This window comes from Lingula anatina, chromosome 8 (assembly GCF_051362555.1).
Source record: "Lingula anatina isolate TDL-2025a chromosome 8, LinAna3.0, whole genome shotgun sequence".
NCBI lineage: Eukaryota > Metazoa > Brachiopoda > Lingulata > Lingulida > Lingulidae > Lingula > Lingula anatina.
In genome coordinates, this window is record NC_141774.1 from 6093987 (window position 1) to 6110000 (window position 16014).

Consider the following 16014-nt stretch of genomic DNA (forward strand, 5'->3'; position numbering starts at 1 on the left):
ATGTGATTTTGTTTGTACAGATACTGTTGATGCAAAAACTGATATAAGATCTACAGGAAGTTAACTTAATTGTAGTTTCAAGTGGGTGTTGGACAAAGCAAGAGATAACAGAGCATATCAAGTGGAATTGTCGTCATATTTTGGTGTTAAGTCTCACTCGTTGGATTTGTTCACTGCTGTGTGCATAGCACACAATTGGCAATTTATTCAGTTTCTGCAATTTTCTTTGTCAGTAGGGTCACCCCCCCCCCCCCCCCCCAGAAGACCTATTTTTTGTCCAAGAACTGCAGTCTACATTCCCCACACAGTCCAAGAAATTCCTTCTTACCAGGAAATTTGTCTTTTTGCTGTCATGTAAGCAAAGACCTAAATGATCAGATACAGTATTTGAACAAGAATTATGGCAACTTGAATTAGAGGTCTGTTTTCAAACATTGATTTACAGCTGATTTATGAACGTAGTATGCCAAATAATAAGTCTAAGGATGGATGAATTATTCACGATGCCACAGACATTTTAAAAAAATTTTAACTCGAGGTCCTGGTATGAATTGACATAAGGAGCATTTTATGTGCTGATTCCACATTTTTGTAACACATTCTTTATTTTGGATGTCACTTAGAAGAATTGTGGGAATTTGACTCCAATTTATTCAGGATGTGAAAAGTTTATGTAGGAGACACATAAAATACACATTATCTGTGTGTATAATAACTCGTGCTGATTTATTCTTGTGAGAGAAAGGGCAAGTCGGTGTAGAATCCCGAAGTATAGCCTGAACGTAGCAGACGTGCAAAACACAATTTGTCTGATAGCGATCAATCTTGATACTATTGTTGCATGCAGAGTTTTGCTGATATAAAGGTTGAGTAGGATGTAGACATAATTGAATAATATTAGATAAGGGTGTTAGCATTTTAGATCTCAGTGAAGATTTGATTTCTATAGTGCCTTGCTATATACAGGCCCATATTAACAGTTTTCTCGTTCTGCATCCAATGGTATGATATTTCGTGTTATGAGGTTCTTAATGTTTCTTGTGTAAATCATGAACTGGTAAAAAGTAAATTGTTTATTAACATTGAATGGTACATGTCTTAAAGGTAGAAAGAATGTTTTTCTCTTAAGCTGGACATTAAAGGAAACTAGGTAATTTTTTTTTCTCGGATTTATTTACAGTATGAATTTGAAGCCTTTGAGATTACCTGTCTTAAAATAAATAAGTGAATAAATAAATAGCTTTGGGTTCCCTATTTCAAAATCCTCATTGTATCCCTGCTCTTCAGAAATGAATTTCTTTTTTTTTCCCATCATGATATTTGTGGTAATAGAGAAGCCTAACCCAGACTCTAGATTGCAATCAGCCTGTCTACTTCCTGGAGTGAACCTACTAAGTTGAAATGGAAATGAATGGGATAGTGCTTGATCAAAAACTTAAATAAAAACTTCGGATCTGAAGAAGCTATTATTAAGTTGCCCCCCCTCAACCTAATGGTGGAGATTTAATCAAGCAAGCACCAGTCCTGTACATTTATTTACGACCTTCACACTCCGCCAGATGAGATTTAATCAAGTGAACACCAGCACCCTCTATATTAATTCAGTGACCTTCACCCTGTAAAGGATGAGGTTTAATTAAGCAGACGTCGGTGCCCTCGATATTTATAAGCCTAAGGACAAGACTCCCATTATTTAGGTTGATGTATTCTGAGCTATAAACATTATTTCCTATTTACGTATGATGTTGGTTGATCTGAGTGTATATATTCAAAGATTATCATGGTTCGTAAAGCAGGAAAACACGAGATATTTTGTATGAATTATTTAAGAAAAAATGATGGGGTGATAAGGTCAGTGAAGATGAGATGGTTGCAGATGCTTGCCTTGAGACGCTGACAGCTTTTCAATACTGTATTTGAAAGGAATAATATTGTGGAAAATGTGATAAAAATGGCTGCCATTTGAGGCCTGGAATTTCTGATTAGTTCCTCACAATAATGAATGTTGTGTTTGAGTTCCAGATTTGGTGTTGTATTTTTATGTTTATCTCTGCAGAATTAACTGCATATTTTTTTATTACGTTATTTTTTTTTCAATATTCTTTGAGTTCGAGTGAAGGTTAAATACAGGCTATGACCTAATTTAAATAAATATGATATTGAAACAATTACAATTCAAATACATAGATTACACAATGGTAATTTCAATAGACAAGGTTTGCTTATTCTCTGATTAATATTGTAACAATAATTTTCATCAGCAAAGGACTCTCTCTGTGGCAGTCAGTAAATCATTGTTTTGTCTGCTTCAAAGCCCATCTTCAAAAACTTTGCTATTGTCTTGACATATTGAAAAGGTATGTGTTGGGATGACATTCATCTTATGAATGTGTTTTTTTTTCTCACTGATCTAAGGGGACACATATTAACAGCTGTGCTTTTTTGGTAAACAAAGGGATCAAAGACGCTCCCCATCGTTAAAAGTTTATATCTCAAAGCCTCTCTTTCCAGTCACAATTACAATATGGAGGGCCAACAGAGGGATTGGACTGGCTCCCCATAGTTTAAAAATTAAAAGCCTGTCTTCCCAGTCACAAATTACAATAGGGTGGATCAGCAGAGGGATTGGATTGGCTACCTAAAAATCATGTGGCCTACATACCAATTATTAGTCTTCAACTATTGAAATGTGGCCAAAATGACTAATGAGAGGTACTTAACTCCAAGAGAAATTAATTAAGAGAGGCCTTGCCTAGAATGTCGTAAACCCCTGGTGACTGTTAATTAAGGAAAACTTCAAAGCTGCCAGTCAAAATGAGGTAAATGGCTGGCATTAAGTTGATTAAAACTCTCTCTCTCTCTCTCTCCCCCCCCCCCCCCCTCCGTCCCCCCCCCTCCATTTCTTTTCTCTGTCTTGTTTTTTGAATGTGGGACTCAGGAGATACCGGCTACACAGTTATCAGATCTATTGAATAATGTGATATTTGGCATGACTAAATCTCTCTCTCTCTCTCTCTCAGCCCTAAATGTGGGAGACTTCCTCTAAATAAAATCTCTCTCTCTCTCTCTCTCTCTCTCTCTCTCTCTCTCTCTCTCTCACACACACACACACACACACACACACACACACACACACACACACACACACACACACACGTAAAATTGTATAAACTGCTCCCTCTGAGTCTCGGATCTCTAGGCATTACTCAGAGAGTTTGCCTGTCACAAAGTACTTCTTGCCAGAAAGGAAACGTGCAGGAATTGGCTAGTTAGCAAGGGATTAATATTCACCCTGGATTGTCCTGGAAATATAATTGGAGACATGCTTTCTTTCTTTCTATTAAATCCCAGTCGGAAGTCGGGTTTTAAAAATAAAAGCCAGAAATGTTTTTTTTTTTTTTTGAAAGGTATCCAGGCACCAAAATTGTACTTATATCTGCATCGTTCGGAACGTCTTCTAGCATGCAAACCAATAAGCATGTTTCAGTTCCTTGACAGATCTCGGTCTAGTGTATCAGACAAATGATAAAGATGAAATTTTCTGTGAGAATGATTTCAATGAACAATGAGGGCAGCAAGAGTGCAGCAAAGTAGGTGGATTACCATGCTTGATGAAGCTACCTATGTGTTCACACACATCAGCTAGGCAGTGCCTGGAGTTTTTTTTCTATGTTAAAGAAAAATGATTTATGTGAATGTGTTGTTCATTAGTCGGTGTGTCATAAACATGTGACATAACAAATTTGGGCATTTTTCTTGTAACATATGAATGTCGGGGTAGTACTAACACTTTCCTATTTAGCTAAATGCTAAAAATGACTTACTAGTTGGTTGGCTAAGCAAAATAGGGTTGATTTAAAATATTTTAGTCAAATTTAAACCATTTGGAGAAAAAGTGATGAAAAAGTAGTAATTTGGCTGAACAAAACAAATTGCCAACTCGACCCCAGTGTGTGCACCCACATACATGGGTGAATACATTAGTGCACACATACACATGCATGCACACACACACACACACACACACACACACACACACACACACACACACACACCTGACACAAATATTCACTATGAGCCATTTATGCTCGTATGCAAACCACAAAGCAACAACAGATTTAAGAAAAATCTCGCCACAGGAGCTGATAACTATGCAGTGCTTCAACCACATCCAGCCGAGCTTTGCTTCTGGAGAAGATATCCTGGAATCAGTGTCTAATCCTTTCCTATGGCTGCATATACACTGGGCAAAATAAACCAGTTGTGAAACGGATGAAATGACGTTCCTGCCCCAGCTCAGGCACCACTCTTTACCGGAGGTCAGCTGTGTGGTGACGTTGTTTCTGAAATCCTGTGCAAAAGTTCTTGTTCAGGACGATGCAAGGAGATGTGCATGGAATTAGCTTGAGAAATAGATGTCAATATCTAGTGAAAAAAATGTGGCCTTGGTTGAGGGAATTCTGCATTTGTGTCTGTTTATAAAATGAAATGTATAACTTGGTGAAGCATAGTTTGTACCTGACGCTGTGATTGTGCATCGTAAAAAAAAGAACTAAGTCTAAGAACACTCAAAGGGCAGACCTCCAAGGTCCTTACACTGCAGAATTGTGATAGTAGAGAGAATGTCCATTGCACAAGGTCAAGGTCACTGGACCATAAAAAAAAAAATCCTAAAAAAAATACATGGTCCAGATGGTGATTCAGATCACAGATCACCACCAAGATCTTATCAGATATGTAGCAAGCCCATTTCTGACCTGGGCCCTGTAAGTCCAAAGCATCGTGCATTGCGACCAAGCACAAGCATCTCTATTCTATAACTCGACTTTACTCGCCCCATATAATAGCCTCGAAATAAAAGGTGATATTGCTCTTCGCAATTCCCCATGCTTTTGAGTTACGGAGCCCTGTCCGGAAAATTTCAGCAAAATCCACCTTTTACTTTTTGGGTTCCACTGGGCTGGTGAAGAACAGATTTAGGCAAAGAGAGGTGAAAATAAACCTCCTTGGCAGAGGTAATGCCAGTTTGATACTTTTGTTATACAGAAAATCTGACAGAACTTGGGTTTGTATAGAGTTGATTTTAATCATGTCACATGATCTTGTTTCATGTCACATGATCTGTCATCACCATTACAGGGTGCCCTCTAGTGGAATTAGATCTTTATGATTTTTCGATCTCCTGCTTCTGTCTGTGATGCGGGAGCCCTTTACATTTCTTATCTGTCTGAATGCCATGGAGCTGATGAACCAAATTACAAAACACAATTGGAACCATTAAATGACTTTTAAAAATATCAACTTACATTTTGCTCGTGTAAAAAACATTTTACTCCTGTAAAAAGTGCCTCAAGTTCTAGGAATTCATGCTGGGAAATAATTGCTTGCGTAATGTGACAAGTCATTAATTACTTGATTCCTGGAACTTCGGAAACTTGGAACTGAAGTAATTGTTTTGTCGGAAGGGGCCTTATGAAAAATCACTTTGTTGCATTAACAATGGTGCAGAAATTCAGAGGTAGATAACTAGTCTAGTATTTATTGATAAAAGAACACGTATAGCCTTAATTTCCCCAGGAATTAGTTTGTTACACACCGGATGCTGATATTTAAAGGGATAGCAACTGTTCGTTTGGGCCAAGAAAATGGATTTTCCTGAGGTAATCGACAATTTGCCCATTCTTACCAATTGTTTAAGAATCGCTTATGACATTAAAAAATTAGTCAATGTTTTTTTTTTTCATGTACAGACAGGGGCCTTATTGTACTTGCACTTTGCGTGATGCAATTATTGTGAAGGCATATTGATTTTATTACCTACAAATCCTTTGAGATGTATGGTACAGTTACTTTTTCTACACAAGGCCAACTAGCTTTTCAAAACTTCAGAAGCAGCTTTTTATGTGTCCTCTTCCAATCCCCCCCCCCCCCCCCCCCCCCCCCCCGCCAAAAATTGCTTTGGAGAAAAACTATTTTGTTTGAATTTAATGAGTCATTACGGTAAACACAGTTTATTACGAAATAGAAGGAAGATTTACAGTGACAACAAAAGTCCCATATACCATCTGTTATGTGAGACTGATAAGAAAAATTGCTTTGATTAGGTCTGCAGTCATAAAAGACATTCAGTTATAATTCAGAACATTGCAGCCTTGTTTTGAATTGGAAAAAAATTACAAGGCCCATTTTCACCTCATGCAGTATACTAATCAGTATCGTAGCATTTTGAGAGATTGTAGTAGTATATATTGGACTCCTTACAATTTGAAGCAAGCTCCTGAAAGTTGGCAAAACCCCTTTTATTGCATGAGAAATTGTTAGAAGCTGTCTTGAAAAATGTTGCAATACAAATAAGTGCAGAACACTACCTTATATGCCTAATATGCTCCTCTTTGTCAGCAAAACACTAGCAACATTTTCAGTCTTCATTCATCAAGCCTTTAATAAGAACAAATAAAAGAAATAAAAGATAATTGGATAGGCAAAAGGTCAGGCTTTTGTCCGATCCTTATAATATGATTAAGGTATATAGACCTTAAGAAAGGTGACAAAAGGTCGGCGATTGTTTGCCCCTTTTGTCGCCGTGGTTGACCTTTTCGTAAGTACACTTTCAAAATTAGAAATCAAATGAGCAAACAAATTGTAAGTTAGCATGCAGCATGATGTCTCCAACCTTATGGTAATAACTCCCTAAATTTGAGCAACAGCAAATCCCATGAATTGAATCTCAAAAACCAGTGTCATTAAAACATGATTTAAAGGCTATTTTCACAATGAGTTGGTTTTTTAAGGTTAATACTTGGAAGTAATGCTTTTATCTGCACCTAAATGATAAGTTTATGGAGAATTAAATTTATTGGAATAAATGGAAGTTGAAATTCGTGAGGAAATACCATAGTCTTTGCAATCTCAACAGGCTAGCTTAGTTGAATTAAAGGTGCACTTGACCTAAACAATTTATTAGATTTATTGAGTTTGTGTTCCTTTTGACTAATTGGGATGACTAATTGGCTGTTTTCATCTTAGATGTTTCAGTTGGCCTGTGGCGTAAATGCGTGCGAGTGTGCGCATGTGCACGTACATGGTGTGATGCACGTTGTTTTGTTCAAGCAATTTTGTTCAATTATTTGAACCCTTTGAAGAGTACGAAATGGCCAGATTAAGTTCAATATGGCTGCTGAAATATTCATCATCTTCATAACCAGCATGATAATGTAAAATGATATCTCATATACAGGATTTCATCAAACAACTTGTGGATTAGAGGTGTATTCACACTAGAGAAATAAAACCAACTTCCGAAGCCATTTTATTTATTTTTTATGATATCTTACAGACATTATTTCATCAAGCAGCTTGTGTTTGCACAGGAGAAATAAAATGGCCATCAGATCTCCCCCCCCCCCCCTTACTTATTTCTGCAGTCTTGGTGTCTAACCCGCTGTAGGCAATCATAAACATCAGTGTGAGGCCCATTTTTGTCTGATCATTTCATGTAATTATACAGCTCCCATCCTTATAGAAACCCTCTTTGGCGATTGTGATTGAATCTGTGCTCAGGTGGGATACTGCTGACCTGAAATCTGTCTGGTCTCACAAGTTCTTGTTTTCTGGATAAATTTTTAATGTCTGTTATTAGGATTATGCACGTGGCAGCTGCTACACAGAAATAGCATTGAACCTGCATAAAACTCTGAACATTGAGGACACATTCCATTAACATGGCTGCAACTCCAAACATTAAAGGGATAATAACTCTTCATTTTGGCCAAAAAATGAATTTTCCTGGAGTAAACAACAATTTTCCCATACTCACCAATGGTTACTAGTAATGAATCCATTTCTACATTCAAAGTTAGTCCCTGGTTTTTACTAAAAAGTTTGCTTTTTTTGTAATTATCTCTTAAGAGATTATAACAGAGTATAGTCATCAATGGAGATCACGTGGTCGAAAGACAAGCTCATATATCAGAATAATAGCTATAACTGCCATTTTTGTGGTACAACAGAATATACTATATTTCTATGAGTTGTTCACAATGTTTTTATAGTGAAATATAGATCTCATATGAAGAGTTATTATCCGTTTAAGTCAATCTGGTTATCAGATGGTTAAATGTAAAGGTGTTTGTTCGATCCAAGTTTTTGCCATTGTGTGAACTGTCCTGCCACCAGCTAAGGATTTATTCAAAGCACCATATCGTTCAATCACTCCACTAGGTCGTCGTTATGGATGAACGTGCACATGCAATCTCATCCTTTATGTAGGCACACACGCTATGCTTCTAAACCTGAATATATACTGACGGCTCCAATGTTATATTGTGAAAGAGAATATTTTATTAGTTAAAAAATCATGCTGTATACTGAATATATACTGACTGCTCCAGTGTTATATTGTGAAAGAAAATATTTTATTAGTTCAAAAAGTCATGCCATATGCTGAATATATACTGAGGTCTCCATTGTTATATTCTGAAAGAGAATATTTTATTAGTTCAAAAAATCATGCCATATGCTGAATATATACTGACTGCTCCAGTGTTATATTGTGAAAGAAAATATTTTATTAGTTCAAAAAGTCATGCCATATGCTGAATATATACTGACTGCACCAATGTTATATTCTGAAAGAGAATATTTTTTTAGTTCAAAAAGTCATGCCATATGCTGAATATATACTGACTGCACCAATGTTATATTCTGAAAGAGAATATTGTATTAGTTCAAAAAATCATGCCAGGCAGATGTTTTGTGTAGATGATATCATACATGGATTTGACTTTGAGCAGATATGATAAGCGAGCTCTCTAGTCCGATTGAAGTAAGGGAAGTGAGTGCATCTGCTCATCTTGGAGTTCACCGACTGCTTTTTATGTAAATTACAGGGTTTGTTTTGGCACAAAACATGTCTCTTACATGTGATTATTGTCAACAGAGGCCTTGTATTCCAGGAAAATCTTTGTCCCAGGGTGTCATTTGAAAAAAAAATTTTTTTTGCAGAAATTTTGTCCAGGAAAAACAAAGATTTTAGGTACTTATGTGTTCACTAGTCTCAATCCGTACATATACCTCACACCAAGTGATTGCTTATATCGGCAGACATGGGAAAACTTTGGAGGTATTCACTGAAATCTTGCTTTTCTGGTGGTCAGGATCTGTGACCACCTGATATGTCCGACAGGCCAGATATGTCCTATGACTACAGAAGGGGCCGTAGCGATAGTCCGAAGGTTCAATAGTCCGAAGGTTCATTGGTCCGAATGTTCACTATAGAACCTTCGGACCAATGCACCCTTGATTAAAAAATCGACGAAAATGTTACCACTTTTCGGACCAATGAACCTTCGGACCAATGAACCTTCGGACTATCGAGACGCCCCCCTACAGAAGGCCAGATATGTCCGACAAAAAAGAGCCAGATATGTCATACAGGCCAGATTTGTCGGACACAACTGGCTATTTTTTGTCAGCCATATCTGGCCTGTTCTCTGGTCGTAGGACATATCTGGCCTGTCGGAAATATCGGGTCATCACAGGACCAGTCCAGCAGTTTCCCTATGTCTGTATCAGTACCCCTGTCCCAGACATGCTGAAACTGTCGGTCCGATCGGTCATGACCGGCAAAATTGGTCTGGACCGGTAAAATATTGTACTTTGTCGGTCCAAACAAGACCGACAAGAGTTTTAAGAGCCGCCATTTTGAATTAACAGTTAGCGTTCGATGTGCTTCAGAAATAAAATTATATAAAATCCACATCATTTTTTCTTCCATTTACTAATCTAGTGACACGTAAAAATGACCACATTTCGGTCACATTCACTTACAAAGTACGCTAGCCAATCGTATTATCCCTCTCTCAAACGAATGGGTTCTTCCCCATGGGGAATCCCCCTGCTCTCGATAATTACGTGCCCCGTCATGGGTATATTGGCCGCGACACACAGACAGCTATCACGAGGGCGGTCCACGCTGCCAAGCACATGTAAACATGCAGGAAAAAATGTTTACTGCTTAACTTGGACGCCTGACTCCTTTCTCAAGAACAATTATTCATATAGGAACCAAGGATAATGACGCCTGACCTTCGAAGGTACGTATACATCGTTATTCGTTCTTTTAGGGAGAAAAAAGCGTTGATAGTAGCCTACATGGAAATGAGGTCACCCGATTCACTCAGTAAAAACGATTTCAGAATTATATAGGACTGAATATTATGCGTAATCAATGGTGATTGTAACGATATTTAACTAATGGGTACTTTCGTTTGCATTCAGTGCCTTCCGCATTGCGACGTTTAACGTAAAAAAAGTTTGACAGTTCGGTCGCTTCCTCGAACCTACCGAAAAAAATCGATCCGTGGTGTATGAACATAATGGTTCACAGATTTTAAATATCCCGTAAGCATAAACGCGATACCTGTTACCAGTACCAGTTACAGTTTTCATATTATCAGTATGTACATTTTTATTATTTTAGATTATGATATCGTCGAGTCCTGACCAGGAAGCCGTTCGTTTCCATGCAGATGAGACAGATACAGTGAAGTGGCTAGCATGTTTCATGCATTGGCACTCCCATTCGGACTACAATCTTTACTGTTTGTGTAGCATCAAAATTTGCAAATTATTTTCAAGGAAAGGAGAAATAGACCAAGAGCAAATTTTGCTACTGTTGAACAGTGGAAATGATTTTTTTTCATTTAATTTTTTATCAAATTCATTTCAATTTGAAACAATATTAATTTTTTTGAGAAATTGATCATGATAAAATTTATAATTAACCTAAATTTATGACAGGGATGTGAAATATATGATGAATTTCTTTAAGCCGTACGTGCACTATTGAATTAAAGGACAAAGGACTAAGTGTGAAATTCAAGGACTTACAAAGGAAGAAACAAAATCAAGCTCTTCTAAAGGCCTGTATGAACCCTGGAACTTGTGAAATGAGTACAACAATAAAGCAGTGCTTCACAAGTGTGTGTTTTTGTTTTGTTTTTTTTTAATTTACAACATGTCCAAATTATTTAATAGTATTACTGAATATGTATTTACAAGAGTTACTTCTGTGTACTACTATGCAACAAAACGTTTCCATTACTGAATGGACATTTTCGGTCCGGCAAAAGTCCATTCGGTCCGGCAAAGTTTTCATCACTGCCGGTCCGAATGTCCGGCAGTTCTGAAAAGTTTTCAGCATGTCTGCTGTCCACGTCTGCTATGGCCTTTTCTGCAGCATTTATTATGGAGCACTTGTCCTTACCTACTGCTCAACCTGACAAATAACAGAACACATGAATTTTGGAGTCTTTTTGGACGCAAATCTCTGTTGGAGTTTTATTCTGATAGATTTTTGAACCACTAAAGCTGCAAAACACCCATAGGAAAACCCATAGCAAATATGGCCTGGTTTTTTTTTCCAGAAAATTTTGTCTAAGGACAGGCAGCATGAAGCCATATTGATACTTTTGATTAAAACATCAAAGATGCAAATGTCATGAAACCATGGCAACAAATGACCTTGGGCCTAGCAACAAATGGCCTTGACCCCAATTCCTAGAATTCCCATCAAACCCTGGATTTAAAATCCAGTATATATTTAAGCCAAAAATAAAAAAATAAATAAATGATAATTTTGAAAAGCAAATCAACATTTTAATGCAAAAGGCAGTGATGTCTAATTTTGCATCAAAATTATTTGTCTGTTATATTGAAAAAAAAAAAAAATGAAAAGCTACTTTTTTGTTAGATTACAATGAAAAATCAAGCATGCTAATGATTTTGGCACAGTTAAGTTGGTCTGTTACTGTTATTCCTTTTTTCTTGCAGTGCTTTTTTGCCATAATATTCCTGGAAACCTATTCTCCTAAATTTAATTCCATGTACTGTACTTAACCAATGCGACAACACTCGCACCCACGCACATGCAAGTATGCACGTGCACACGCACACACACACACGCTCACACCATGTTAATTCCCTTGGTTGTTAGATCTTTGATGCCCTTTAAGAAATCTGAACATTCCTCATAGTGCATTTTATTTTTTCCTGAAAGAGTTATTAGGCATCTCGATCTTGTCCCTCCCTCCATTATCGGCACACTAGTTTGGCATTAAAGAACTAGCTTAATAGTCTAGCTGTTTGGGTAGACATGGACTAAGTTCCTACAGATTTAGATCGATCCCTCTGGATCGACCTAACTCCCTAGGGGTTAATGCTAAATTGATGTCATCTTCCGGGAGCCGAGGGCGCACAAAAGTTTATTACCCCCTTATAGCTTATAGTAGGCGGGACAGACATTTAAGCCGGTTAAGCTGACAGTTATCTAGAGAGACTCCCCAGGGGGATAGATCGATCTAAATGTCTGTGGGAATGGTCTCATAGTCGGTTCTGTGTAATTCAGAAAGAAAGTGTTTTCATCTCTTTTTGCTTTCTCTTGGCATAGGCATTTCAGGTGTCTTTTGGAGCATGGCATCGAAGATGTATATTGATATTATTTCAACCTTTAAATCATACAAACACGCTATTAGAGAGAATTTAGCTTTTTATCTTATAAGTTGGACCAAGAAAAAAGATCGGCATGGAAAAATGAAAATACAAAAAGGTTGCGTCTGATATTTTTTTTTTGTCTACTGGGAAATGTTCAATAAGCAAGCCTTATCTATGTTTTTGACAGTGTATTGATTATCAGTAGTTCAGAAGGTGGATGTGGAGGGGGGGGTGCGGTGAAGGATCAAATCAGAAATCTCTTTTCTAGAGACTTTTTCTTTATCGTCTTTCAAAGGTCAAGGATTGAAACAACTTAGTAACGCAATGAGAGTCCTGTTAAGATGGATTTCTGTTTGAATTTGTTTTTTCTTTCTCGTTTGTTTCTGATCACGAATAGGCCAAGATATTGATTTTAGGGAATAGGGTTGAAATGGAGGAGAAACTCTATTTTTTCTTCTAAATGAAGTTGTCTCTAACCCTTCCTTGTTCTTGTGAAGTGGATGTCGTTGCTTACACTTGGATATAGAATTTTTTTACAAATAGTGGCATGTCAGACATGTACTACGACAGATATTAAGAAAAAAACACCCACATGTAATCAAGCTCAAATTTATACGTGGCAGATGTGTAAGTGAGGTACACAATGTCTGGACCACTTTAGTACTCCATATCTACCATGGTATAAATATATGATCTAGATTTATTACCCAATCTCCCATAGAAGTAACTTGACAGGCAAAAGAAAGCCCCTTGGTTGGGAGGTTGTGAATATATATTTTTTTAATCTGAGAATTTGCACTGTTTTTCAAGTTTAATTTAAGAGATACATTCTGAAATAATGGCAAAAGAAATAGTGTATATGTAAAGGAAAAAATGAAGATACTTCATTTAGCACTAAAATGTTAACAGATACATTTAAAAAGCTCTGTACACTAAATTTTATATACTAGTACACATACATGGGCAACATACATGGTGTTAATAAAAAGCTATTAATCTTTTTGATAATCTAATTATTATCTCTCTTTCAGATATTATGGAAATTCCTGAAAACATCAAATTCTGCAAGAATCTTCAAGTGGCTGATTTTAGCAGCAACCCAATTTCCAGGTATGATGCAACCACTATGACAGGCTTGTATGTGGGGACATATGTTTGAAAATGTGTGAAGTAACATTGGGTTCCCATAACTAGATCGATCAAACAGGTTCGGTCCATCTCCACAGGTTTTTTTGCTGAATTGCTTTCAGCTTAAGTGGCTTAGATGTCTGGCACACCTACAAAAGCTGCTAAATGATAGTTAATTACCCCCAATCAGCTTCAGTAGGCGTGGCAGACATCTAAGTCGCCTAAGTTGATTGCAATTTAGCGAGAATCCCCTTGCAGATAGTTCAGTCCAAAGTTAGTACGATACGGTTTGGCAGTGGTCCCTAAGATTGGTGATCCGCATGAAGATGTTTGTGCAGGTGGGTTTTGCATACATATGCATGCGTGAGAACATGTTAATGTAGATATCTGTGTGTGTGTGTGTGACCCCATTTCCAGAGATTAGATCGATCTACTTTAGATCGACCTAACTCCCTGGGGGTTCACGCTAAATAGCTGTCAGCCGAGCGGACCCGAAAGTTAATTACCCTCTTACAGCTTGTAGTAGGCGGGACGGACATTTAAGCTGGATTATCTGACAGTAATCTAGTGAGACTCCCCGCGGGGATAGATCGATCTAAAAGCTCTGGGAATACAGCCTGTGTGTGTGTGTTTGTGTGTGTGTGTGCGTGTTGGGAAGTGCTACTGTTTTTTCTCTTTGTATATGCTGCCAGGTTTCTGTATTTATGATGCCCTACCCAGGATTTTTGCATCAAATCTTATTTTCCTTAAAAGAAAAAAGTAATTTTCTCCCACTCACCTATAATTGTTCACCCGTCATTTAAAGATCACCATGTTTTGCTGACATTTCAGAAGGAAATATTGACATCAGGTGCTTTTGAGGGGTTTTATCATTTTTTTAAAGGTCTGGATTGGGAATGATATGTAGCTATGCAGTGGTAAAAATATCACTTTTGAGCATTTTCTGTCTTGAACAGTCTGTCTGTAAAATCATGAAATTATTTAAGTGGTGTATATTAAACTTTTTTTATGGACAGCTCTCTTAATATTTCTCTCAACCCAGAAGCAAACTCGTTAAGACAGAGAAAAAGGAATATGTACTGTATATCAGCTAAAGCTGAGACTAAACCTACAGAATAAACAAATTTAAACTTTAAGTTTATCAAATCTGCTTTAAAGCATACTTGAGTATATTAATCTAATTAATTATTAAAGGTGGCATTTTTGGAAGCTTATAGAATTTATAGAATTTATCCCCATCAGTTCTTTGTCGAAATTGATAGATGATAATATTCTTGCGTGTGTTTTACAGTTATAACTAACAGCAAATTTTGGAAGGAAAAAAAAAAAGTGATGGTATTAAGATTCATTAGTAACCTAGCAACTGGTGAAGCTTACATCAGTGTGTTCACATTGTCTTTTTTTTTTGCCTCAACACAAAGTTTAAGATTAGGATTTTCTTGGGGGGGGGGGGGGGGGAGGGTGTAGAAAGAGTTGGAAGTGTTAGCATAAACTGCAGATACTTGAATGGTGAAAATGCCTCTCCAGCCCCATGTCGAACCCCTCCTCCTCCTCCATTTTTCCTCAGCCCCTCTTACATAGCTGTGCTCTTTTAACCCCATAGGATCCGGTTAATGCTGACCCATAAAGTTCTGCTGTGCCCAATTAATTCTGTGAGCTAGCATTGAAAAGCCGGGTCACCTCAGTAAATCGGCCATAATTTATTTGTTTGTCTTTATTACCCATACAAACTATACATTTTTAAAAAGCCAATATTTCAAGCTAAATGAAAATAGAAATACATTTAAATTCAACATGCAGTATCAAGAGTTATGGCTGGTTAAAAACTACATTTTCATTTGGTAATGGGTGAAAAAAAAACAAAGTTGATTTATCTTATGCACATTAATTTTTTATTTCTCTATACATTTGCCTGAAAATTCACAGAGATGATGTCAATTATAGTAACTTTCAATCCAGGAAATTTCAGCAAGTTACCTCCATTAAATTCCAAGTTATGCTCGTTTTGCTATCAGGTATACTTGAGCCAGCTTTTCAGCTCACCTGAACATCGTGGCCAGAGCTGAATAGAAGTCAAATTTTAACACCATCTATGACAAAAACATCTATAAAACTTATATCATAAATAAAGGAATATCATCGCCACTTTCTATATCACTGTCACTCGAAAACACCTTATCAGTGTCGTAGTTTTCAATCATTGTTATAACAGTATCCATTCGCAGGCCCCTTCCGTAGTGAGAAGTCGCCATTTTGATTTTACTTTCTCCAACTAAGTCTAGAAAATCGCCGATTTCTCGCTCATATATATTTCTATCGTCCTTTATTTCATAAATAAATTAATATCATCGTCACTGTCTATGTCACTGTCACACGAAAACTTCTCATTAAAGT

The 16014-nt window shown here is 37.1% G+C and overlaps 1 protein-coding gene and 1 long non-coding RNA gene across 10 annotated transcripts in view; both read left to right on the forward strand.

The window, feature by feature from the left end:
* Positions 1-16014, forward strand: part of LOC106181201 (uncharacterized) — a 93639-nt gene that overhangs the window by 11673 nt on the left and 65952 nt on the right. For all 9 annotated transcript variants that reach the window (XM_086994510.1, XM_086994512.1, XM_086994513.1 and 6 more), the window contains exon 3: positions 13524-13602. In XM_086994510.1, the coding sequence (XP_086850636.1) occupies positions 13524-13602 (79 nt within the window). The remainder of the gene's footprint in view (positions 1-13523; positions 13603-16014) is intronic.
* Positions 9680-10980, forward strand: LOC147760262 (uncharacterized). The gene is made up of 2 exons (XR_015330897.1): positions 9680-10094; positions 10481-10980. It is a non-coding gene; the product is annotated as an uncharacterized LOC147760262 (long non-coding RNA).